Genomic DNA, 27923 nt, shown 5'->3' on the forward strand with positions numbered 1-27923 from the left:
GCCTCAGGGCAACATCAGTGCAGCACCAGGTAAACAGCCAAGGTCTGCAACCCTTAGCACAAGAAGCCTGAGACACTGCGCCTTCCACCCTAGAAAAAGTTCAAATTTTAAAAATTAGGGAAAAGGCCAACAAAGTTGAACAAAAAAATAACCACAAAAAATCTAATCATAGAAAGTTATTATGGTGACTGGGGAGATAAAGACACAATCTCAGAAGAGGACAACAATGTCGAAACACCTATGGGCAAAACCCCTAAGAAAAATGGGAAGTGGTCTCAAGCCCAGAAAGAACTCATAGAAGAGCTTAAAAAGGAGCTTAAAAACCATATAAGAGATGTAGAAAAAAAAATTGGGAAAAGAAATGAGAGTGATGCAAAGGAATTATGAAAAAAGAGTCAGCAGTTTGGAAAAATAAAACAACTGCTTAAAAAGTAGAATTGGCCAAATGGAAAAGGAGATACAAAAATGCACTGAAGAAAACAATTCCTTAAAAGTTAGAATTGGGCAAGTGAAACCTAATGACTCTATCAGACATAAAGAATCAATCAAACAATTTCCAAAGAATGAAAAAATAGAAGAAAATGTAAAATACATCATTAGAAAAACAACTTATCTGGAAAAAAATCCAGGAGAGACAATGTAAGAATCATCAGACTACCTGAAAGCCATAATCAAAAAGAGGACCTAGACAGCATCTTTCAAAAAATTATCAAGGAAAATGGCCCTGATGTTCTGGAATCAGAGGGCAAAACAGGCTTTGAAAGAATCCACTGATCACCTCAGGAAAAAGATCCCAAAATAAAAACTCTAAGGAATATTATGACCAAATCACAGAACTATCAGATCAATCAAAAAAAAAATACTGCAAGTGGCCAGAAAAAACAATTTAAATAATGGGGAGCCATGATCAGGATTACACAGGACTTAAAAGCTTCAACATTTAAGGATCAAAGGTCACGGAACATGATTTTTCCAAAGGCAAAAGAGCTAAGACTACGACCAAGAATCACCTACCCAAGATTAGAAGGAAAGCAGAAAGCTGGGAAGACAACTTTTACAGCAACTGTCTCTGATAAAGGCCTCATTTCTCAAATATGTAGAGAACTGAATTTATAAGAATACAAGCCATTCCTTGTTCATAACCCATCAAAGGATATGAACAGGCAGTTTTCAGATGAAGAAATCAAAGCTCTCTATAGGTATATGAAGAAGTGTTCTGAATGACTTTTTATTAGAAAAACACAAATTAAAAATAACTCTAAGGTACCACCTCACACCTATCAGACTAGCTAATACGACAAAAAACGGAAGATGATATATGTTGGAGAGCATGTGAGAAATCTGCGACATTAATGCATTATTGGTGGAGTCGTGAACTGATCCAACCATTCTGGAGAGCAATTTGGAACTATATCCAAAGGGCAACCAAACTGTGTATTCCCTCTGATCCAGCAATACCATTACTAGGTCTGTATCCTGATGATATCCTGATGAGATTATTAGAAAAGGTAAAGGGACCTACATGTGCAAAAATATTTAAAGCAAACCTTTCCATGGCGGCAAAATATTGAAAATTTAGGGGATGGCCATCAACTGGAGAATGGCTGAATCAAACTGTAGTATATGAATGTAATGGAATATTATTGTGCAATAAGAAATGACAAACAGGCACCTTTTAGAAAAACCTGGAAAGACTGGTACAAACTGATGCAAAGTGAAATGAGCAGCACCAGGAAAATACTGTACACAGTATCAGCAACACTGTGTGATAACTATGAATGACTCAATCCTTCTCAGCAACACAATGATCCAAGATAAATACAAAGAATCTACGAGGGAAAATACCATCCACATGCAGTTAAAGAACTGTTGGACTCTGAATACAGATCAAAGCATATTTTGTTCACTTACTTTTTTCCTGTTTTTTCCCTCTTGATCTGTTTCTTCTTCCACAACTGTGGCTAATATGGAAATACCTTCTACATAATAGCATATGTATAACATACCAAATTGCCAACCATTTTTAGGAAGAGGCAAGAGAGGGAGAAAAATTCACAACTCAAAATTTTGTAAAAATTAATGCTAAAAGTTGTCTTGACATGTAAGTGGGAAAAATACTATTAAAAATGAATTCAAATGCTCACTAAATGAATGAATGACAGTAGATGGTCTATATTGGTTTTTCCTTTATGAATAGTTTGGCCAAAATCTTTAAGGTAATTATGGATCTCATATAGGAGTCTCTATAGCATTCTGGGCATGATGTACAAAGAAGAGTAACTATAGGGCCAGTATGCATGAAATCACAATAGTATATTGGTGCATATTTAACAACCAGCACTCTGGGAGAGAAAAAGTATTTGTGAGACAACTTTTGAATTTGATCTGTCTCATTAAAAATTTCTCCACCACTTTTTTAAGTCTAGAAAATCAACAAAATATTAATCCAAGTGTTGATTTCTAACACTTGCCACTTTCTAAGGTACAAATGTTTGTGCTCAAAATTTAACAATCAGCTCTTGAAAGCCAATTCAAGCAGGCTCCAGAATTCAGACACTGTGTTAGACATCATCGACAACAGCAAGCAATATGATTAAGCATGAATGTCTTTCCTGAAAATTAATAAATTAGAGTATTGTGACAAAGTTATTTTGTTGCTATATATTTCAAGGAGTCTTGTATGATTTCGACATGCATAGGAGACAACTTGTGAAAACAGCAGCGTTTTGCTCTGCTGAATTAAATGGCTTTTTTATAGCTGACAAATAAAGAGCATATAATAGGATCTTGTATTCAATACATTTTCAATTACTAGGATGTAAAAACATGATCTGGCATATAATATTGGTTTGAAAGCCTGTCCGTCTCCTCAAATTTTTATGAATTAGGTTCTCATGAATGTAGACATTGTTCCGGTAAAATTACATGTATACATATGCACATAGTACATATATGTATTGATGCATACATGTGAGCATATACATATATAGATGAAAGTAGGCATACTTATCATCAGTTAATTATATTCTCTTGATTACCATTATGGTCAGTTATGCTGTTTTTTCTTTTTAATTTTTTTTTAATTGTTGAGAGATACAGTGGGAAATGAAAGCAATGCAAAAAAACATACATACTGATAAAAAAATCTATTGTTAAAGATTAGGTACAAGGTTTTTATCCTTGTTTGTTTTTAATCCTTCTTTGGGATACCTTGAGAACCAATCACTCAACATGCTAAAAATTGTGTGCACCAAAGTTTTTTCTGACGCATTATCATTGTATGGTGTAACCCTGGTTTCTTGAAAGCTACACCTGTGGAGAACAAGCTCTGTCAGGTCTTATCATACTAGAAAGGCTTCAAGTTTTATCCTATCAAAAAACAATGTCTGCTTCCTAAGGACCAGACTAACTGAACATAGGGAGATTCATTGACAGCGGTCTGGCCTTTTGGTGGCAACTCATAAAATGAGCCATAAAAGATTTTAAAAAATGCCTCAATCTTGTGCAGTCCTAATTCTACAGTGTAGCATTAGAGTGGTGGAAAAGGCAGCAGAAAGTACTAAGACTTGTTCAATTTTTACAATTTATAAACACTAACTTCTATGTTTGTACTCTAAATATGTGATCAATGTGGTGCCTCTCTTTGTGACTTCTAAGAGAGAAAAAGAGTTTCAATATAGAATCATGTTTAAGTCTATAGATATTGGTCCATGGATTCCCTTTTTCCATTCTTCTTTGTGTAGTTTACTCTTTTATGGCAAACACTCAGAATGCAGTAAAAGTCAGTTTATCATTATCAGAAAACAAAACCTATTCTAAAAGTATATACAGAAAGTAAGGTTTAAAGAAAGAATGAAATTCCCCAAGGTTGCCAGCCAGCAATGAGGCAAGGCAGAAGAAATAGAGAAGAGGATGAATTCATTAGGTCCCAATAGTGGGGATAGTCAGAGAAACCACAAAATTCTATCTGGGCAGATTACTCTTCATGCAGGTCAGTGAGCAAGACAAGACTCCAATTTAATTATATTCAGTTAGGGATGACAGCACCCTTTACTTGCAATTATTGGCCACTGGTGCTTGGTGTGCCTCTTCAGCCCAGGGACCCCTTTATTCTTCACATGACTAAAATGTTCTGGGCTTCCCCATACCTGAAATAGTTTTGAGAGAGCTTTGAATCTAGATCCTCTGACTTCAGATAAAATGTTCTTTTCTGGAATAAGCAATGAAGAAAGCTAAAGTTTTGTAGATCACACAGAGGCCTCATGCCTCTACATCATCATACTTTATATAAATATCTATCTGTATATGTGTGTGTATATACATACATACATAAATGTGGACATGTATCTGTATGTATATATGTGTAAATACATATTCTAAAAAATGAGATGTGGTGAGCAACAAATAACATCAAAATTAGAAAAGAATATGTTAGCAGACAAAAAGAGATGTAATATGCTGTAATATGTGTAAATACACATTCTAAAAAATGATGTAATTTGCTGTAATATGTGTAAATACATATTCTAAAAAAATGAGATGTGGTGAGTGACAAATAACATCAAAATTAGAAAAGAATATATTAGCAGACAAAAAGAGATGAGATGTAATATGCTGGGAATAGCACTTGGTAGGGGATACACAGCCTTTGAGTCAAAAAGATCTGGAATGAAGTTCAGCCTCTGACACCCACTGTAGTACATGAGATCAGTCTTTTAATACTGTAAGTTAAAGGAGAGCCTGCTCTGCAATGGTGGAGAAAGTATGTGCAGTGGGAAGTTCTTTATACCAACAAAATCTTAGGTTACATTAGAAAAAATAAAGAGGAAATTATTATTCCTAATGTAGAAGTCATTTCTGAATAAGCTTTCGATGTAGTCAGACCACCAACTCATTAGGACAACGATCAAGATCATTACAAAGTTAGAAGAATAGAAATGATCAAAATACATTGATCGCAATGAGGCCACTCTAATATGGCCTATTTTAACACACTATTGAAGCCAAAAATTAAAATAAGAAATTTTGACACAAACTATAACGATTCTGCAAGGAACTCTGATGAAAATCAAATGCCGCAGCAAAGTATCAAAAGAGCCTACACTAAGCAACCACAAAGCAGAAAGAAATGGCAGGTAAAGGGATCACCAGTTTGGAATACAGATTCATTTGTATAATCATATAGAAAGGAAGATGAGAAATTATGATCAATATTGATTTATGAATCTATGAAAATCAATGGAAAGGAAAATATATTTACAAGAAGCTTTGCAAGAGACGCAACTAAAGTAAAATTCTCCCAAGAACACCTAAAGTTTAAACTAGAAAGGGGACTACAAAGAAAAGGAAAAAAATGTATTATTATAGAAATACTGCAGTGCCTTATATTTGCATAGAGCCCTATAGTTTATGAAGCACTTTTACATATTATCTAATTACGTATTGTTCATTGTTCTCCTCCACTTGTAGTCTGTTGCATTCCATCATTTTTAAGTCTACTATCCATATGAATCAATCACAAAACATTTATTAAGCACCTGCTATGTGCCTAGTAGTGGAATTTCAGTAAAATGCTTCATCCAGTTATTAGATCCTCTGACTTCAGCTTTAGTGAAGTTAAATGTAGACATGATGAAGCTGTTCTCTGCTCCTTTCCTTATAAATTAAGTCAATAAGCTCTACAGGCATGCCATAATGGCATTAATTAAAAATAGAAAATATTGAGCTATATCTGGTCTACAGAAAAGCTAAGTTACTTGCTATCACATATCAAGTATCCTGGAAATTTTAGATAGGACTTATGTACTTCTTTATTCCTTCATTTTTCTCTTCCATTACTGAAACCTCTTCTCCATCCTCTTCTACAACGGTCTGATGCCAGGTCCTCGGGATTATTTCTAGTCTTCGAAGCTTACTGTGTTCCCAGGCTTGCTTTCTTCCTTCTTTTATGTCTCTATTCATTTACCTCCACTAAATAATAAACTGATGTACACCTTCTGTCCTGAAGTGAACCTCACTGAAAAATTGACAGTTGTTCATGCTAGTTTTAGAGTAAGGCAAAGGAAGAGAGAAGAAAGAAAGATATTATGGAGAAGAGAGAGAGGCGAATTGCAAGCTGCATTGTTAATGTATCTTTGCTCAATGGGAAGATCTTTCCCATCCATTAATAGGCCCATGTGATCTGCTTAAGTCACATGGAAGCCTAATTCACATGAAGCCTGTGGTTGCTGAACAGGTTGAGCAGGAAGGGTGGAACAGGAAGGGTGGAGCTGGAAGGGTGGAGCAGAAGGGAGGAAGGTAGTCAGAGTAGTTAGAACTGAGGGAGAGAGGAAGCAGCTAGCTGTGAGTTTTTGTGGGAAGGCCTGAGCAGTGGGAAGGTTTTGGGATGGCGGTGCCCCCTACATTGCTATTGTGTATGGATTTCTTTGTTGCTGTGATGGATTTGCCTTTCTGGTGCTTGAATAAATGTTTTGGTTCTGTTTTCCATACAGATAGTGTGTTATATTTTGCAATTCAGAAGTACACCAGCATATTCATAGTCACCATCGGCACTGTGGATATTGTGTTGGCGATACACATGGCTGGAAACACAATCCTTAAAAACAGTAATCTATACGTACATGTTTGTACATGCATGTACATTTATGTGTTCATACATGCATATATACATACATATATACATATATATTTACTTTGTGTCAGTATATGCATACATATACACATGGGTCAGGATTAATATGTGTGTATGTCTTTTCATGTGCACACATGTGCATATATTCTGGCATCTATCTGCTGATACTAGAACACAGCAGCAAATCTCATCACTAAGCACCTTTGTAAGGTAATATTTAAGATCTTTTAACTATCACAGATGTCACCCTGTGGAGAAGGAAGTCACTGTTGTAGGAAATAAGAAAATGAAATTACTACTCTTCAACTGCTGGGAATAGCATGGTTCCAATTGACAATGTTCTTATCTCCCAGTTGCAAGGTAGCACAAATACAAAAGGCATACCTGTGGAATACTGAAATATTTTTTAAACTTTGCCCCTCTAGAACTGACCTCCTAAAAAACTTTGATGTTATTGTTTCTTTTTTCTTAAAGCCAGCAGCATGCTAAGAAGTATACAATATTTTCAATTCTAGTGCTCATCAAGCCAAACTACAGTTTTCTGCCATGATCCCCACACTGAGTCTTCCCCCACTGCCTTGACATGTTCACTAACTGAAGAATTGCATGCTGGGTTTCTCAAAGGGCAGCCATATGACTTATTATTAATCACAAAGAATGAAGTTACATGATTTGTATCTCAAAAACAGGACCGTGTTTTTTCTTACATCTATCTTTCCAATACAAATGCATATACTAATCCAAGACTTTTATTTTAAAAATGAATTTGATGTATATTCATTGACTTGAATAATCAAGGTTAGGCTTTAATTGACTTATACATTCCTTTAAATCATTTAAAATATTGATCATCGGCTCCTGTATGGTGAGGTGCCCCAGGAGAACATACCCAAGTAAAGAAATTGTTCATTTCAATATCTACCTAAAAAACACTATTTCCTTCATGAAGATAGATGAGTGACTGTGTATGTGTGTTTATGTGTATGTATTTATGGATGTGTGTGTGAATGCAACATTTAGATGCATCAACACATGTAAAATTAATCATTTTCTGAGACTTTTTTGAAAAGGTTTTGAAATTCATATCATATTTCATAAACCGCATGTATGAAGAAAGGCAACATCATTTATTTTATTTTATTTCCTTCCCCTCTATCCCTACCCCCCAGAGAAGTCATTCACAGCATCACAACCCTGCTTGCTTATAATAATACATTCTGGGGCATCTTTCTGCATGAAAGCCATCTATTCATGATGTCAAAATATATTACAAAGAAATAAAGATAAAGTTAGAAATCTAATCAATGTTGAAAGCTATTATACATTGGTTTATAAAGTTACTAGTCAACTTTAATAGGATATCTAAACGATTTGAGTCAATAATACAAAGTAGAATATAAATACCATAGCTGGTTATTCATTCAAAGGCATGAAGAAACCATGGATATAACCTTCAGCAAGCTCACAATCTAACACAGGAAAAGGGTAAGACACAAATACAAGCATACCAGCACAAGATCTAGTGACAAATCAATACATAACCAACTATTCCTTTGTAGAGATTTAGGAAAGTGAGAGATGTATAAAAAAGTTATTGAAGTTGCTGCATTTGAACAAATACTCATTTAGTACCAACTAATGTGCAAAGAACCATGAGGGGGGCTAGGGATAGGCCTCAAAAGATAATAAGTTCTTACTCTCAAAAAGTTTATGTTCTTTTGAGGGAAAACCATGGAAGCATAAGTACTAGTTAGAATGTCACAAGGTAAATGGGAGCTCAAGACAAAGTGGTTTTTTTTTAACAGTTTGAAGGGGGAGAAATACTCTAATAGCTTCAGCCAGTAACCAAGCATGACAAGGTGGGGAAAAAAAGCATTTCTTTTGCAGTTGTGCAGGAAATGATATAGTTTGGCAGAGGAAGGGAAAGGCAGAGGGAAAGAAGTTCAAGCTTCTATTGAAGAAATAGCAAGAATATTTACTATTTGGTAGAAAGACTATGTAACAGGGTTAATTTTGAGACAGAAAACAGCCAAGAGCTTTAAACTTACATGCCTGAAGTTATTGAAGGCCCTTAAATTCCAAGATTGAAAGCTGTAAAATCAGTTCATATAGGGTATAGATGTGAATGTTACTGCTCTTGATGACTTGCAAGGCTAAGAGTAACTACCAGACAAAGAAAATTTTGCATAGTTACAGTTGTGCATCTACTAGTAACATCGAGTGGGAGCCATTTATATGACAGTATAGAAAACTGTATCTTTCTACAAACTCCACCATTAACTCATTTTTCAGACTGCAAACTGCCCTAAACAGTACTTTCAATCTGCTAACTATATGGGTGTAACTTTAGGGGTGAGGGGACCAACAACAACAATGAACAAAAAACCAAGTCTCTTACAAGCCATGTACATGCCTTCTTCTATTCTCCTACTTTCTCATATTTAATATAACTCTGTAACTACAACAATCCTCCCCAAGGTTGTTCACATCACATAGCTTCCACCCCAAGGTTAACTCACAATCAGGCCTGGGCTTAGACTTTAGGAAAATCAGGCTCATTATTATATGGTTATGATCTTAACGTACACCTAACATCAAATGGAAAAGCTAATTGCTTAGAAGTTTGTTGTGGGTCTTCAGTATTTTCTTGGCTAGTAAAATGAATCAGAAGAAATTTTTTTAAAAAAATCTCTTGGCAACTAGTGGAAAAGCCCTTATCCAATAAACTTCACATACGAATGCACACAAACACACTCACACAAGCTGTCTGCGATACATGTGGGAAATATTTCTGAAGTTCAGCATCATTCTGAATCACACAGGATTATTCCCTTTTTAGAAGCCATAAAGAAAATTATAATTCAAAACAACAGTGGTAGGCACTAGGCATTTATTTATTTATATAGGTAGGGTGCAATGGAGGCAAAAGAAAGATCTAGAAAATGTGGTCTAGAAATTTTTAAGAAAAAAGAGATATTTTTTGCTTAGGGGATATGGGAAAACTGCAGTGCTCCCTAAACTTAGACTTGAATTAAAGATAGAATTAGCAGAGAGAGGGAGGAGTATATAATATGTGGGGTATAAGGGACAGATTAGGTCTGCTCAGAGGGAAAAGACTGAATTTTGGATTCTGGAGAGAATTCATATGGAAAATCTTGTTTTCCTATACCCTAGATTACATAGAAGGGAGAAATGTGAAATAAAGCAGCAAAAGTATTCTGCAGCCACTTTGTTGAGGCTATTGAATACTATACTATGAAATTTTTATTTTATTTTAAGCCATTTAAGGTCTTTAGGTAGGTAACTGGCATGGTTGTATATATGTTTAGAGAACATTACTATGGCAGTTACACGCAAGATGGACAGGAGAGTATAGATAATGAAGTCAGGGAAAGTATTTATTAGAGTAAATGGTGGGAGGAAATGGGAGCCTTAATTAGTAATGGAAGCAAGGAGGTAAGTAAAGGGAAGACAGAAGTGATGTTGGGAAGATAGAGTTGACAGGACCCAACAATTCATTAACTGTGAAAGAGGAAAAGATCAAAGATAACAACCCTAAGGCTTTGACAATCATTAATGCATTTTTTTCTACCTCTGGGCTCAAGATTCTACAGATGAGGAAGAGTTGGTCAATATACCATCTACAGTAAAGTGATCAATCTTTCAATAATTATTTACTGATTGCCTTTTGTACGTTCAGTATTGAGAACCATGAAAAGTAGTAATTATTAACCAAATTAATGATGAAAGCTATTTTAAGATAAAAACAATGGACACGAATTCATGAGTATAACTACATGAATTTATAAGCATAATCACTGACATTATGGAAGGAACCTCAAAAGAGAGATTCCTTTATCTTTTTATTTGGGTTAACTGAGCCCTTACTGACTTTTTTTGGTAAGGGGTCCTGAATTTAAACTTAGGATATTGTGTAATGTGTTTCTGGCAGGTACTATACTCTTCCTTTGGAAGTCAATAGAATTAGAAAGATAAAAAGCAAGAGTGAAAATGGGAATTAGGTGACAGTCTCCATACCCTTATGGTGATTTTTTTCCCTCTATTCTTTGTAACTTTTATTTGCGTGTGTGTGTGTGTGAGAGAGAGAGAGAGAGAGAGAGACAGAGAGAGAGACAGAGAGAGACAGAGAGAATACTATAATTATAAATAAGGAAAATAAATAGTAAATTCTTTGATCAGACTTTTAAAATCACAATTTGGACCTGGCATGGTGGTGCCTACCTATAATCCCTATTATTAGGGAAATAGATACAGGGCTGTCAGATTCCTAGAGCTCAAGTATTCTAAGCTGCCGATGGGCTAAGCCAATTGGGTGGCCCTACTAAGTACAGCATCAACACAGGGAACCCCCTGGAGCAAAGAATCCACCAGCTTGCCTAAGGAGGGTGCAAGGCCAATCTGTAAGGAAAGATCTTTCACTGCCCACTGAATAGGCCTCAGGTGGGACCAACAAATGGAGGCCTGATTAGAAGCAGGCTCTCACCCTTTCACTAACTAGGTGTGAGGCCCTAGGCCTCAAACCTTTTTGCTAAGTAGGCTCTGAGCCCTCAGGGCCCTGAACAGTGTATAAGAGCTCTGAGGTTGGCAGTTTGCCTTTGGGGGCATACTCACTGAAAGAGTGTTGGTGAGGAGACTATGGGTAGTCACTGAAAACCTCCCCACCTTGAAAACTAGTGAGCTTCTCTCACTAGTAACTATGTATGTAATATCTTGATCATTCAAAAGCCTGTATGTTGATTAGTTTGTAATTTCTGTTTGTATTTGGTGCTGACTTTTCCCCCTGAACTAAGTGAATGATAGTTGTATGTTTAATTAAAGTGAGATTGTTAATCCCTTAAAGTTGCTTTCCTTAGAAAAGCAGATCAAAGGACCTGTGCTAGCAGCCCTTCTGTTGTTGTTCTTGTTGGTGGTCTTTCACCTCCACAGTAGGTGCTAGCAACACTGTTGTTACAGAGAGAGAAACTAGCACCCAAACACAACAGGTCAAAACTTCCATGCTGATCACCAGTGTGAGTTTTGTAACACTCTTCCTCTTGGTGAAAACTCCATGTCCAGCTATCACTTTCTGTAAGTCCTGAGCTCCATCTACCTCAGCCCTACCCTCCCTGAGTCCTTATCCTGAACTTCACTCTGTTATTACTGTGCCCTATTTTATTGTTACCAAACTGCCCTTTACATTAGCTTTCTTTCTCTAGCTACCCTTCAGCCTTCTATTTCTCCACTGCTGGGAACTTAGCTTCTCGAAGAAGAATCTGAATCCTAGTTACCCTTTACAATACTAGATGTATTTTCTAGCATGTTTCTCCTCCTTCCCTATCTCTAAATACACACACACACACACACACACACACACACATCAAAAGAGGTGTTATGTATGCTTCTTGCTCTTGCCATTTTCAGACCAATTCTTTTTTGTCATCACTAAACAACGTCTCCTTCCTGCAGGTTCACCCAACATATCTATATCGCGTTCAATTTTCTACCAGCCCCAAGGTCATTATCCCATCACACCCTATATCTGGCTAACAGTCTACATCTTCACCCCAAACCCTGTTTTTATACTTGGGAACTTCAACATATGTGTGATTTTCCTCCAAGAGCCTTATTCCCAGTTCAACCTCCTCAACTTCAATGACTGGCACCTTCGCCCCACTTCAGCCACAGCCGGCCTGGACAACTGTAAAAACCTGAAGCTTAGAGTGCTGCAATAGCCTCCTGATTGGTCATCCTTCCTCCAGTCTCTCCCTTCATCACTCCCTTCAACAGAGTTGCCAAATCTATGTTCTTAAAACACAGGTCTGACAATGTTATTTCCTGGCTCTAGAAGATATAAGGATTTCCTATTGCCACTAGGCTAAGGTACAAACTTTCCTGTTTCATGTTTAAAATACTTTACAATCCAGCTGCATCCTGTCATGTCAGACTGTTTCTCTGTCTCACATTCCACATTCTGTCAAACTTAATTTTCTTGCTTTATGACATGGCATCTTCCATCTGAAATCATATGACCACAGATTTAACGCTGAAAGTGACCTTAAATGTCGTTTAGTCCACATATATTCCCATTTGACAGATAAGAAAATTGAGGCCCAGAGAGAAGAAAGAACTTACCCAAGGACACAAAGCAAAGTCAGAACAGAAAGTTGAAACCAAGTTCCTCACATATGATGTCCTTCAGGATTATAAAATAGTATCCCCCGTCAACTGTGCTTGGAAGCCACAGCTCCCTTCAAGGAGTTCTTGGTGCCCTCCCTCTTGAAAAAATTTTGTACATATTTTGCATTTACTGGTGTGAGTACTTTTCCCCCCAAAAGAACGTATGCTCCTTTAGGGCAGAGAATGACATATTTTTGTGTTTGTAGCCACAGTGCCTGGCACATAATATCACAGAATGAAATTGTTTCAGAGTTGGATGGGACCTCAAAGTCCATCTAAGCTAACTCATAAAATACATGTAACAAGTGAGTATTCCATCTCTGCTTAAAGGTGAACCAATTCCATTTCTGAATAGCTCTAATTGCTAGGAATATTTTCCCTTTATCAATAATACATTTCCTAAATATTTTTTGTCCAACTGTCTCCACCCCACCAGAAATCTGTATCCCACTTCTGGCTTCTTGCAACTCATATAGCACATGTGATTTCATCAATGTGAGTGTTCGCTTCAATAATGCATATAAAAACCTCTTCATGCCTTAGCTGATGGTCTATAAGAGTTGTTATAGTTGGGAAAGTCTTCAACAGAGAAGAATCTCAGTCATGTTTCATTTCACTCACGTCTGGAATCTCCTTTTAGATTCCTCCTCATTCCCCTCATCTGAGGTATTATCACCCAGTAGAATCTTCAGCCCTGAGACCCTCCTCTTAATTGGTGACTCCCTCCCAAAGGACAACCATTTTAGGAAGGCCACGAGGTATGCTTTATTTTACTACCAGCTGGACTCTCCCTCTGATTTTCACCTGCCATATCATACCTTTCCCACTCCTAGTCCCAGGTTCAGCTCCCCTTTATAGGATACCTTCCCCATTTGATTGCACAGAATAAGTGTTTAATAAATTCCCTATTTTTCTAGTGACTTACCTGTCTGTCTATCTTATGTGTCTCTGTAACTTCCGGTCATTGTTCCTAGTTCTTCCTTCAGAGCAAAGTAAGTTTAATCCAACGTTAGGTATTTAATAAATAATACTAAATTGAATTAAACTGAATTGAAGTGATGAGTATGATTCAGCCCATCAACATAAAATTTATTATTGCCCACCATGTCCCATCAGCATAAGAGCAAAGTTAAATCAATGAATCAATTAGCAACTATTTTTAAAAGCCTTTTTTGTGCCAGACACATAATATAAGTACAAAGACTAAAGCAATCACTGGTCACAAAGAGCTTACATTCTAAATGATTTCAGATCATTTAGACTAGGAACCGATACATGTGATTATAGATAGAAAAATATTCTTACTCATCTCCTGGTTCAGAAGGGACCAAGATGTAGTTCCTCAAGAATATCAGTGTTTCTCTTTCTTGTCACTAGGTCTGTCCATGTCCAAAATTATCTTTATATACCAAGAAGTCTATGTTCAGATTAGCTCTGGGCAGGGAAAGCTGTAGCAAATATAGGATCTCAATAATATAACAAAGTCTACAACTCCATCAGCTTTCCTGGAGCATAAATAAGCCGCACATTACCAACAAATTGGCCCTTTCCGTCAAATGAACAAGCAAATTAATAATCAAATACGAAACAAATATTCAAATTTAAATTTAGCCAACTTTTATTTATGATGGGATATATATTTTCAAAGTTTTACTGTCACTTTCTAATATATTCCCACTTAAAGATCTCCAGCCACCTTCAGTTAAGGATGTGTCCAATTGATAAATTCCTGAAAAGAGCTAGCATATGTCCTCTCCCTTTCACAGTCAAGCTCCTAGAAAAAAAATCAGCAGTTACTACGTCTACTTTCTGTCTTATCTCTCATTCTTCAGCCTCTCGTAATTTGACTTCTGACCTCATCATTCAAGGAAAACTTTCTCCCAAGTTCCTTGTGATCACTTAATTGCCCAATCCATTGACACATTCTCAGTCCTTATCCTTCTTGACTTCTCGGTAAAACTTTAGATTCTGCAATACCAATTACTCTGTAATACTGACTTCCTGGACAGTGTCCCCTTCATGAATTTTCCATGTCATTGTTTTCTTGTAGTTCTCCTACTACCTTTCTGACTGCTTCTTCTCCGTCTCCTTTACTAGGTCATTATTTATATCCTACCCCGTAAGTAGAGGTTTAAGTTCTCTCTCCATGTACAGTCCTTCATCTTTTCTCTCTATATACATCTTGTGATCTCATCAGATCCCATGAACTAAACTATCATTTCTATGCAAAATGACTGCCAGATCTATATATCAATCAGGCAACAAGCATTCATTAAGCACCTACTATATTTCAGACTTTGTGCTAGGCACTGACTATAAAGATAAAAATAAAATAGTCACTACTCAGGACGACCTCACATTCTATTGAATATATACATGTGTTTCATATATACATATATAACTGAGGAGCAATTAGGGACAGATAGATACATACATACATACATACATACATACATAGATACATACATAGATACATAGATAGATAAATCTAGAGAGATATATGCCTGCATATAGACAGCTGTATCTATAGCTATACAGAGATAGCTATATAGATAGATATTAATCTATATGGACATTTCTATATAGATAGATTTCTATCTATATAGTTCTACATCTGTATAGATATAGATATCTCTATAGATCAATATCTACATATAGGCAGACATAGATGTCTATCTATATCTACTTACCTATATATCTATCTGTACCTAGTTGCTTCTCAATTAAATATTTATTGACAACTTATTGTGTGTCAGGCATTGCGCTAGGCACTCATATAATAATATATATGTGTATATATATATATATATATATATATATATATATATATATAAACAATCCTTGTCCTCAAAAAGTTTACAGACAGACAGACAGATACAGACAGACAGACAGACACACACGCTAAAGAGGGTAGGAAGAGGAGGTACTACCAATCGAATAATCTAGAAAGGCTTTCACTGAATCACAGAATCTGAGAATTAAAAGGTAACTTTGAACTTAGTGGCCATTTAGACCAATCTATTGAAAAAAAAAGAATCTCCACTTTAACACCCAACAAGTGGTTTTCCAGCCTCTACTTAAAGGCTTAGGAAGGCAAACCCTACTACCTCTAAAAGTATCCCCTTCTATTTTTCAATGACTCTAATTGTTAAGAAGTGATTTTGGTTTTGGCTTTCCTGATATCAAACTAAAATTTGCCTCTTTGTTTTGTACTCTAGGGATAAAACAAGTCTAATCCCTATTACACATGACATCTCTTCAAACACCTGAGGTTATCATGTCATGCCCCCCACTCACTCCCTAAATCCCAAGTCTTCTCTCTTCTAGAATACTAGTTTCTGGATTCGAGACTTTTCATCCTCCTGTTACCTTCTTCTGGAAACACTGTCTTGCTTATTAATGTTCTTCTTAAAATATTGAACCCAAAGGTGGCAAGAGGAAGCAGTTCTGTGGGAGGAGGGGAGAGGGCAGGTGAGGGGGGAATGAGTGAACCTTGCTCTCATCAGATTTGGCCTGAGGAGGGAATACCATACATACCCAATTGGGTATCTTACCCCACTGGAAAGAAGAGGGAGGAAGATAAAAAAGGGGGGGGGGATGATGGAGGGGAGGGCAGATAGCGGTGGAGGTAATCAAAAACAAACACTTTTGAAAGGGGACAGGGTCAAGGGAGAAAATTCAATAAAGTGGGATGGATTGGGAAGGAACAAAATATAGTTAGTCTTTCACAACATGAGTATTGTGGAAGGGTTATACATAATGATACACATGTGGCCTATGTTGAATTGCTTGACTTCTTAGAGAGGGTGGGTGGGAAGGGAAGAGGGGAGAGAATTTGGAACTCAAAGTTTTAAAAACAGATGTTCAAAAACAAAAAAAAAGTTTTTGCATGCAACTGGAAAATAAGATACACAGGCAATGGGGCGTAGAAATTTATCTTGCCCTACAAGAAAGGAAAGGAAAAAGGGATGGGAGGGGAGTGGGGTGATAGAGGGTAGAGCTGACTGGGGGACAGAGCAACCAGAATATATGGCATCTTGGAGTGGGGGGGAGAGTAGAAATGGGGAGAAAATTTGTAATTGAAACTCTTGTGAAAATCAATGCCAAAAACTAAATATGTTAAATAAATAAATTTAAATTAAGACTAAAAAAAAAATACTGAACCCAGAACTGAACAGGTAGATCAGCCAGGCCTTAGGAGAAAGAGCTTAGATGCTGATATGAGCTGCACATTGAAGGAAACTAGGGATTCTGAGGTACAGGGGAAAGGAGAGAGGGCACTGAAAGCGAGGGGATTAACTAGCAGGAAGGGGCAGATGCAAGAAATGGGAGTGTTTTGTCAGCATCACATTAAGAAGGCTGGATTAACAGGACAATAGTTTGGAGTGGAATAATGTGAAATATGTTTGGCCATTCAGTCTCTGGTTGAAGACCTCCAAAAAGTCAAGGGTAGCACAGAGGTTCTGAACACTGGTGTGGTACCCTTGTCAGAAATAGGATAGTTCAAAACAGAGCTGAATTTGGGAAGAAAGGAAATGAGTTCAGTTTTGGACACATTTAACTCTAGCCCTGCATCACTAGCTCCTATTAGACAACTTCAACAGTATCTCCCAAGCATCCTCTAAGCACCAAATTTCCAGAGTTGTGAGGATAAGGTTTGCAAACCTTATAGCACTACATGAGTTATCATCATCATTATCATCATCATCATCATCTCAAAAATCACCATATCTAAGATAGAAGTCATTGGGGCGGCTAGGTGGCACAGTGAATAACACACAGGCCCTGAAGTCAGGAGGACCTGGGTTCAAATGCGGCCTCGGACGCTTGATACTTACTAGATTTGTGACCTTGGGCAAGTCGCTTAACCCCAATTGCCTTGCCTTCCCCCCTCCAAAAAAGTCATTGTTTTGCTACAGACTGGATATTCCCTATACCAAACAATTTGTAAGATAGAATCAACACCTAAAAATTAAAGTGTAATTAAGTTCAGATAAAATACAGGAAGACCTGCAATGTCTGAAGAATACCAGGAATCTAAACAAGCATACATGATATCTATTTTTGTCCACCCTAGGGATAGATCCTTGGGGTATGAGGCCAGAAATTAGATCTACAACCACAATACTAGTCTCTGGAGAAAAAGATAGGCAGGATAGGAATATTGCTAGTCATTGTTCTAATTATAACACTTGTTGTCCAAGCAGAGATAAGCAGAGGTCAGAATAGTGAAAACTAGTAGAGATCCAATGGGGATTATGGGAATAATTTAGTTGCAGATGGTAGGAATCTAGTCACAAGGAGGATAGAAAACAGGGGCAGGAAAACAGGCCCCTTGAGTAAAAATAGTATTAGGAAGTATACTCAGACACTGGAGTAGTAAGGTCATAAGATCAAAATTTTGAGCTATAAAAAGACTTAAAGGTTATCAAGTCCACCCACTCCACCCATGTCCTTTGTGTAGATAACGAAACTGCGTAGAAAGATTCATTGATTTACCCAGGGTCACACAAGTAGTAAATAATTGAGATAGGTTCCTCCTGACTCCACATCTAGTGTCCTCCCCACTGACCTTCTGTGCCTTTTCTGGTTAGACTACCTCTGGAGCATTCAGTTTGAGGAACCACATTTTAAGAAGGACTGGAGAGTACCCAGAAGAGGGCAACCAGGATTTTAAAGGACCTCATGTTCAGGGACAAGTTGAAGGAATTTGGAAAGACAATGCTCTGGGAACAAGATAAATATCTTGATGTATTTTCACTCTGGGTAAGGAGAAGGGGAAGTAAACTTATTCCTTTTGACACCAGAGAACAGAGTTAGTAGCAATGATGGAAGCTGCAAAGAAGCAAATTTAAACATGATATAAAAATTTCCTAACAAGTACCGTCATTCAAAATTAGAATGGGCGACCTTAGAGAGTTGGGCGTTCTCCCTCCTTTGAGGTCTTTAATCAATGGCTGGATGACAACTTGTGGATTATGTTATAGGGAGGATTCTTTTTTCTAGTTCGGGTTGTACTACATAGCCAATGAGATCTTGTCCAACTCTGAAAAACCTGTGTTTCTTAGCAGCAGATAAGAAATACAGCCACCTAGAGGACTGAATGAAACAAAGTAGGAGTTCAGTTATTTGGAATCTAGGCTTCAATTCTGAAAATCTAGTCACTGGAGAGATGCAAGTATTAAGGTTAAAGCAGGGCAGCTATTGACTCAGGTTCTTTATCACACATCTAGAGTCAAGATTTGGTACCAGATTCCAGGTGAGTCTGAGCTACAGTTGGGTGAGTTAAATATGTTTAGCAACCAAGACTAGAAGGATAACCGGAATGGAGAGCTGGGATATCACCCCCTTATCCCAGTTCTCAATTCTATTTCATTTTAATTTATTCTTTCTAGACTCCTCTCTTCATACTAGGTCCGAATACTCCTTTTATTTCCAAACTTTCACTTGACCCCAAATTATACCTTCTCTACAGCTCTTAAGACTTTTGTTCCCCTTTTAAGCCCAGGTTCCAGGCTTTCCACTATCTAGTTATTCAGTTATTCACCTGTTTCAGTTTATTCTACTCTCTTCTTTTTCTGGTGTTTGTTTCCTCTGACGATATTGCTACGCCTGTTGATTACACTTTAAATGGCAAATCACTAGTACAGTTACTTGTTTTAAGGTGAATTGCTAATGATTGAATTGACCATTATAAAAGTCACATCAATCATTCAAATCTTCTTTCTCTTTGCAACTTAAAAAAATAAAGCTATTATAAGAACAGGAATTCTGGCCCTGAGACCACACCTGTGTACCAAAGGTGAAACCTTACAGCCTACCCTGTTTTAAGGTGGAGTTGACAGTCCAAAGGAGAAATTTAATGCAAATCTTCAAATTACAAATAGATAAGTGACTTTCTTAAGAATTTCAGAAAATTAATCCTAAGCATAATTTTCCTATAGGTAAAATGGGTTTAAAAGTCTATTTAGTATCCATTCATCAGGAACTACCATATTAAAAGGACTTACACTTTTTACGTATCAAAATTAATTTTAATTATGTAAAATCAAATCTATAGCCATACTTCAATACATGAAGAGTTAAAGATGGCCAGTGAGAACTGACAACAAGCCAGATCAAAGTTCCTTTCTATTTATAAAATAATAACTCACTTTTACATTTGGCTTTAAATTTAATGTTTATAAAATATTTCCTTCAAACAGGTCTCATGAAATATATAATACAGTATAATTACCTCCATTTTACAGACAAAGAAAATGAAGCTCAGAGAATAAACGGCTTGCCTATTCAGTGTCACATAACCAATTTGTACCGGGGTTAGGATTCAAAACAAGGATCCCTTCCTCTGTGACCAGCATACCTCCCACTAGTCTTTACTGACTTGGGGATTTCTATTTGACAGATGACTCTGACAAGTCCATCCTGCCTTCGTGCTCTGTTATGGCAACTGAAACTTAATACTACCAATATCTCTAATATAACTCTTATGCCAGTCCTACTAGTGTTTTTTTTTTAAATTTTCTCAATTACCTAACTCATCAAATAGAATAAAATACTACTTTTTGTGGTCCTAAACTCAAATAACTAATACATAACCAGCATCAAACATATATAATAGCACAAAGTAAAATGAGTGCAATTAGGTTCCAAATGTTAAGGATGGATCTGATACACATTGCCAGAAATTCACTTAAATGGTTTGTCATAGAATAAAGGAGGGTAAATTCTCTCACAGGATTGGCTCTGGAGTGAGAGGGTGTGGATTTAAATACCACCTCTGATGCTTAACTACTTCTCTGACATTGGAAAAGTCACATAGCCTCCCTGGGCTTCAGTTACCTCTTTGATAAAATGAGGGGTTGGACAAGAGAGCATCTGAGGTCCCTTCCAGTTTTGAATCTATGATCCTATGATCTGACATTTGATTGCAGCATTACCAAATACTACTCCTAATTTGAATATAACAGATATGTAATGTAACATCTTATAATCAAAAGTGAGGAGACAACACTACAAAACAAAATCCTTTTCCTCTACACTCTATCAAATCTTTTAACAACAAAAAATATATATAAATTCTGAATAAAAAACGTGATTTGAATGTCACTACCACAGCTAGGAGCTTCTCTCATTTCAGTGACAAGATAATTAGAGTTTTCTGTGTAAGAATAAATGTAAATTTCAACACCACAGAGCAAAAGATATCACTGCAAATAAATATCTCTGTGAGCTCAATAAACTCTGAAAATGATATTGGGCTAACCATTTTTGCCAGTTTTCTCTTTCCTTGATAAGCAGTTTTAAAATAAGTTATAATCTGAAGAAAGTAGTGAAAACGCACCTTATCACAAATTCGTGACTGTCAATCTCCTTTCCACATCCACTGTTCAGCAGAATCCCAGAATTGCCAACCACTGCACATGTCTTAAATCGACGGTTTTTCATCGGTGAAACTTCAGGAAGGAGGCTATGCAATTCCTGAGAAACATTTAGAGTACGGCGCCTGTCTAATACATAGTGCAACACATCTCCAGGCTTTAAACTGCTCTTGACCACAGAAATGTCTCTTTCTGCATCCAGGAAGCGAAGTATGTTTTTCCTGTATTCAGAACACAAACAATGGTTCCATTAGTGACAAGAAATCCAATTTACTGCTACTGTACTTTTGGTTTTTTGTTTTTTGGGGGGGAGGGGTAAGGGCAATTGGGGTTAAGTGGCTTGCCCAAGGGCACACAGCTAGTACATATGTCAAGTGTCTGAGGCCAGATATGAACTCAGGTCCTCCTGACTCCAGGGCCAGTGCTCTACTCAATGTGCCACCTAGCTGCCCTACTACTGTACCTTTAAAAGTAAGTATCACACAATGTGAAGTAGCTGGTTATAAATGCTATACTATTATTTGGCGATATCATTCAAATTTACTGTAAAAAGCCATTTTCCTATAAAAATAATCATTAAAATAACACTGTGCACTATAAGTCCCTTGATAGCAGAATCTGTGCCTTATTCATTTTATATCCCCCATATGCCTTAGAACAGTGACTCACACATAGTAAACACTGAATAAAAACTGGGTGAATGAATAAATTTAGTCATCTATTCCAATGTATGATGAATACTGGGACAAAATAAAAGCTAGCTGATTTGACTCATAACTGTACTTTAAACATTACTGCCTAGCACATCAGTTCCACCTAACTAGTTTGTGCTATAGGTTAATGGTTGCAACAGGCATTTAGAATTTTATTATTACTATTTAGGTAAATAAAACGAACTTTGAAACTTTTGCAAATTTCTATGCCAAAAGTAAAAGGTAATATAAACTAAAAGCCCAACTAGAGAATTAAAATGTCATATGCACATAGGTGTACACACCTATGTACATATATTTTAGATATTTTTATTACGCATGTTTATACATGCACTTATATGCATATTATATCCATATATGATATGATTATCAGAGTCTATATGTGGTTACCAATTCTCTCAAGAAGAAAGAATAATGGTACTTTGTGTGTAATCACCAGAACCATAACCAGGGTACAGCTTGGCTTTGCTCAATGGCTCCAAAATATAAAAAGATGCTAATAGCATGCTGATTCACTCTTTTAACAGGTAGAAGCAGCTAGTGCTGAGTTAGCAAAAATAATTCACTAAAATAGGAAGATATAATATGGCATGTTCCACCCCCTGTGGGATGAAGAAAAGTCCCAGTCCCACATGTTCCTGACCCTGAAACTGGCAGTAGCTTCCTTAATAGCAACAGTCTCTTGGTGTTCCATTTTCTATTCCCTAAGGGATCTTTTCTATTCCACTTCCAGACCCTTACGCATACACACACACACACACACACACGCACACGCACACGGTTGTGTGCACACACGTAACGGGGGGGGCATCTCAGAGTTTCTCCCTTATGTGGAATTGTATGTTGGGGTTTGAGATGTCAGCCTCATGCTTGGATTATCTCTCTCTCTCTCTCTCTCTCTCTCTCTCTCTCTCTCTCTCTCTCTCTCTCTCTCCCCCCGCCTCTCTCTCTCACACACACACTTAAGTGAGCCTTTATTATTTTTGTCCTAAGCATGCTGAGGGGTGCTTCCTCTGGCCAAGAGAACTGCTAGCTGTGGTTGTAACTGTACCTTTCCTCCAAGCTCAAAGTCCTTTACAACAGCTGGTAATATCAGCAGATATGATTAAGGAAGGACAAATCTGTATAGCTGCCTGTAGTGCTGAGAGGCCAGGAGAGGTAAAGTTCTGCACTAACTAGAACTATGACTTTGGGAAAGTCAAATATCTTCCTTAAGTCTAGTTTTTTCTATTTTTTTGGTTAACAAATCTGAACTCCATGATAGCACACTTTTGACCAGTCAATAAAACGTAAAGGAAATTAATGACATTAGGAACTGACTATGTCTTTACTCCTAAACGACACTAGTGAGCAAGAATAACTTCAAAATTTTAAATAGCTGGGGACTTTAAAAAATATTTATTTTCTTATGAACTCTCAGATAACTACCACAAAATTGGATCTATTATGGTAAAAATGGTTGGAATATGTTCCTGGAAAAAAAACTCCTCTGTTTTACCCTATGTCTTATGTAATCAAAATACTTTCTTTGAGAAGGGAATCGGGAGACACACAAATAGTAATTATTCTCAGAGATCTTAAAAATTAATCCCTCAAAATCATCAAAATTGTATATCTTCCTTCAAAAGCCTCCTTTGTATATTTGGTCAAGTCCTACTGTTCTCATCTCTGTTTTCTTTAGTGCCATTTCTACATCCTGAGGCCACCCATTGGAACCTATGATATAAGAACTTAAAGGTAGTAGTAGTTTCACTGTCACTGATCAATAACATGGCTTGCCACAGAAATGAAAAGAGATCTAGAAAGTGATTTGTCATGTAACAAGAAAAAGGGTAACCAATGAACAACCTACATGTTCCATGGGGGTCAACATAATGTCAAGAGAAAGTCAGAAAGGCTCCCACTATATTGGATAAACCCAAGGTTTTATATGTGTATGTGGACAAGAGTCACACAAGGAAAAGAAACTATACATAGATGGGTTACTATCTGTTAGATGGAGTACTCACATTAACAAGATCACAAATAGATCAAGTGATGAAGTATCCAATGAAAACGATTAAAAAGTGTTAAGCTCTTGAGAGAAATAGCTCATATTTAGACTGAGATGTAGTACATTGAGTCCTATGATGATCATTTTTAATTGAGTATTTATTAGACTCCAGAGAGAACACTGGAATAAGAGAATTAAAAGCCAGAAGAAGCCTCAGAATTCTTCTAACTCAACCCCCTCATTTTACAAACGTGGAGACTGAAGCCTATAGAGGTTAATGAACTTGTCCAATGTTCCACAGTTAGCGAGAGGACTACCTATAAGGAAGGATTTGAGCTTAGCCTGACTCCAAAGCCAATAATCATTCCATAGCATCACATAGTTTCTCATAGAAGTCCTGGCTTTTAGTTATATCCCAGACACTTAACTATCTGTAGGACTTTGTCACAAGCTCTCTGAACCTTAGTTTCTTCACCTGCAAGGATGCTCATCAAATCTTGCCTCGACAAAAGTTCCTACTACAACAACCTTCTAATTGAACTTCAAGCTTCCAATATCTTCCCTCTTCAATTCAGCCTCAACACAGTTGCCACAAGAATCTCCCTAAAGCACATCACAAAGCTTCAATGCCTCCCTAGGATAAAATACAAACTTTCTATCTTGGCATTGAAAACCCTTCACAATCTGGCTCCAGACTATGTTTTCAGGCTTCCTGCAACTTACGTCCCTCAGGTACTCTATGTTACAGTCAAAGCGGCCCACTTGTCATTCCTGAAATTCAGCACCACATGTTATATGCCTGCTAACATGGCTTTGTAATGTCTGCAATGAACTCCTTCCTTACAGGCATACATTAGAATCTCTAGCCTTCCAGATTTAGCTCATTTGCCATGTCCCACAGGGAGTCTTTCTTGATTCCCTTTGCTGTTTAGTCCTCTCCCCTTCTCCTTCAAATCTCCATATATATGTTTAATAACTTTCCACCCCGCCACTCCCCAGTAAGCTCATTGAGAATCGGGACTGATTTCTTTTTGCTGTGGTTCCCTGCAACCTAGCATATTGTTTTGTTTAGCATGAATTGGATTCGAATGGGTTGTACTGAAGGGAATTTGAACTAAATGATCTCTAGTGCTGAAATTCTATGATTATGAATAAAATCAAATTACTTACATCATGACCAATATTCAACGACATTAATCCTCATGCTCAACACAGGCTATCCAGTTTTTAACTAAAGTTCTGATAATCCTAAACTTTAAACATGTGCCAATTACTTATAACACGAAAAAAAGAATCACTCTCTATAGTAATTCTCAAGCAGTACTGTTTGGTAGGTAAAATTAACCAAATTAGGAGTTGGTTATTTGAAGTGTTTTTATGGCAAAAACTCTTTACTCAAAAGAGCTGTGTATTATTAATATTATGACTGCCAAAATATAGTAGCATTTTTGGTAGATATTTCATAGTTCAGGCACTCACAATTGGGAAGAACTGATGATACTTTCAAAAGAGTAGTCATGTACTATATGGTTACAAATCAATCAGTACTAATTACAAAGACAGGCAAAAAAATAAGCATCATAAGATGGCATCATGCTCTATATTTTCTACCTTGGTTTGCTTAAGTAGGTCTCAGGTTAGTGTTCAATGTAACTGGAAAATAAAATGATTGTAAGATTTTTTGACCCATATTCTACATAAAAAGGTGTGCTCTTCCTCCATGGTTTGAAAAAATGTTTTTTTCTGAAATGCTGTCAATAATTCTTCGAATGTTGAGTTTACGAAGCCAAGAATTCATATAAGTAATAATCAACAAACTGCTAGTTGAAAAAGGCATGTGTACATGGAAAAAATTGAACATAACACATTTTACTAAAGGAGAGATTATATAAAAGTAGAATGTTATAGAAGACATCTGAAAATAACATGAAATTAGGAAACCTTGGAGTGTCTGTGTTCTGTGGAATGCAAAACAGACACACATAAGTAATCGTTGAAGTTAATAAACAATGAAGGAGAAGTAGAAATCTAGAACATTTCTTAGGATCCCTACTTTTTCAGAAGAAGTAGAGGAAAAATTGGAAAGAGAAATGAGAGTGATGCGAGAAAACCATGAAAAACAAGTCAACGACTTGCTAAAGGAGGCCCAGAAAAATACTGAAGAAAATAACACCTTAAAAAATAGACTAACTCAAATGACAAAAGAGGTCCAAAAAGCCAAGGAGGAGAAGAATGCCTTAAAAGGCAGAATTGGCCAAATGGGAAACAAGGTCCAAAAGACCACTGAAGGAAACACTACCTTATAAATTAGATTGGAGCAAGTGGAAACTAGTGACTTTATGAGAAATCAAGATATTATAAAATAGAACCAAAGGAATGAAAAAGTAGAAGACAATGTGAAATATCTCACTGGAAAAACCACTGACCTGGAAAATAGATCCTGGAGAGATAATTTAAAAATTATTGCACTACCTGAAAGCCATGATTTAAAAAAAGAGCCTAGACATTACCTTTCAAGAAATTATCAAGGAAAATTGTCCTGATATTCTAGAGCCAGAGGGTAAAACAGAAATTAAAAGAATCCACCAATCACCTCATGAAAAAGATCCCAAAAAGAAAACTCCTAGGAATATTGTCACCAAATTCCACAGTTTCCAGGTCAAGGAGAAAATATTGCAAGCAGCCAGAAAGAAACAATTCGAGTATTGTGAAAACACAATCAGGATAACACAAGATCTAGAAGCTTCTACACTAAGGGATCAAAGGTCTTGGAATATGATATTACAGAGGTCAAACGAGCTGGGATTAAAACCAAGAATCATCTATCCAGCAAAACTGAGTATAATAGTCCAGGGCAAAATAGGGATTTACAATGAAATAGAGGACTTTCAAGCATTCTCAATGAAAAGACCAGAACTGAATAGAAAATTTGACTTTGAAATACAAGAATTAAGAGAAGCATGAAAAAGTAAATGGGAAAGAGAAATCATAAGGGACTCACTAAAGCTGAACTGTTTACATCCCTACTTGGACAGATGATATTTGTAACTCATGAGACTGTTTTCAGTATTAGGGTACTTGAAGGGAATATGCATATATATACAGACAGAGGATGCAGGATGGGTTAAATATGAAGGGATGATATCTAAAAAAAATTAAGGGGTGAGAGAAAAATATACTGGGAAAAGGAGAAAGGGAGAGATAGAATGGGGTCAATTATCTCACATAAAAGTAGCAAGAAAAAACTGTTATAATGGATGGGAAGAGGGAGTAAGTGAGAGGGAATGAGTGAAACTTGCTCTCGTTGGATTTAGTTTAAGGAGGGAATAACATACAAACTCAATTGGGTATCTTACCCCATGGGAAAGTAGGGGGGAAGGGAATAAGAGGAGGGGGGATGATAGAAAGGAAGGCAGATTAGTGGAGGTGGTAGTTAAAAGCAAACACTTTTGAAAAGGGACAGGACCTAAGGAGAAAACTGAATAAAGGGGACAGGATAGGATGGAAGAAAATACAGTTAGTCTTTCACAACATGACTATTATGGAAATGTTTTGCACAATGATACATGTATAACCTATATTGAATTGCTTGCCTTCTCAAGGAGGGTGGGGGGGGGGGGTTGGAGGGAGAGAATTTGGAACTCGAAGTTCTAAAAACAAATGTTAAAAACTGCTTTTACATGCAACTGGATGATAATAAGATATACAAGCAATGGAATGCCCTACAAGAAAGTAAGCATAAAGGAGATGAGGGTGGAGTGGGGTGATAGCAGGGAGGGCAGATTGAGGAAAGGGGTAATCAGAATACATGCCATCTTAGTGTGGGGGGAGGGGAGAGATGGGGAGAAAATTTGTAACTCAAAATCTTGTAATCTTGTGGAAATTAATGTTGAAAATTAAAAATATTTTTTAAAAGTTGGGATCTTCAACTATGGATAAAAAAATTTCCAAGCAGAACTCTTTGATATAGAAATGCACTGCAGTTTAAAATAATGAAAGTAAAAGGGGAGCATCATGCTATCAATATT

General features: G+C 36.8%; 1 protein-coding gene across 2 annotated transcripts in view; it reads right to left on the reverse strand.

Moving 5' to 3' along the window:
* The window catches only part of ST8SIA4 (ST8 alpha-N-acetyl-neuraminide alpha-2,8-sialyltransferase 4), a 139285-nt gene that overhangs the window by 86226 nt on the left and 25136 nt on the right, over positions 1-27923 (reverse strand). For both annotated transcript variants that reach the window (XM_036768754.1, XM_036768764.1), the window contains exon 3: positions 21153-21410. In XM_036768754.1, coding sequence (XP_036624649.1) covers positions 21153-21410 — 258 coding nt within the window. The remainder of the gene's footprint in view (positions 1-21152; positions 21411-27923) is intronic.

Source organism: Trichosurus vulpecula, chromosome 1 (assembly GCF_011100635.1).
Source record: "Trichosurus vulpecula isolate mTriVul1 chromosome 1, mTriVul1.pri, whole genome shotgun sequence".
In the NCBI taxonomy this organism is placed as follows: Eukaryota; Metazoa; Chordata; class Mammalia; order Diprotodontia; family Phalangeridae; genus Trichosurus; species Trichosurus vulpecula.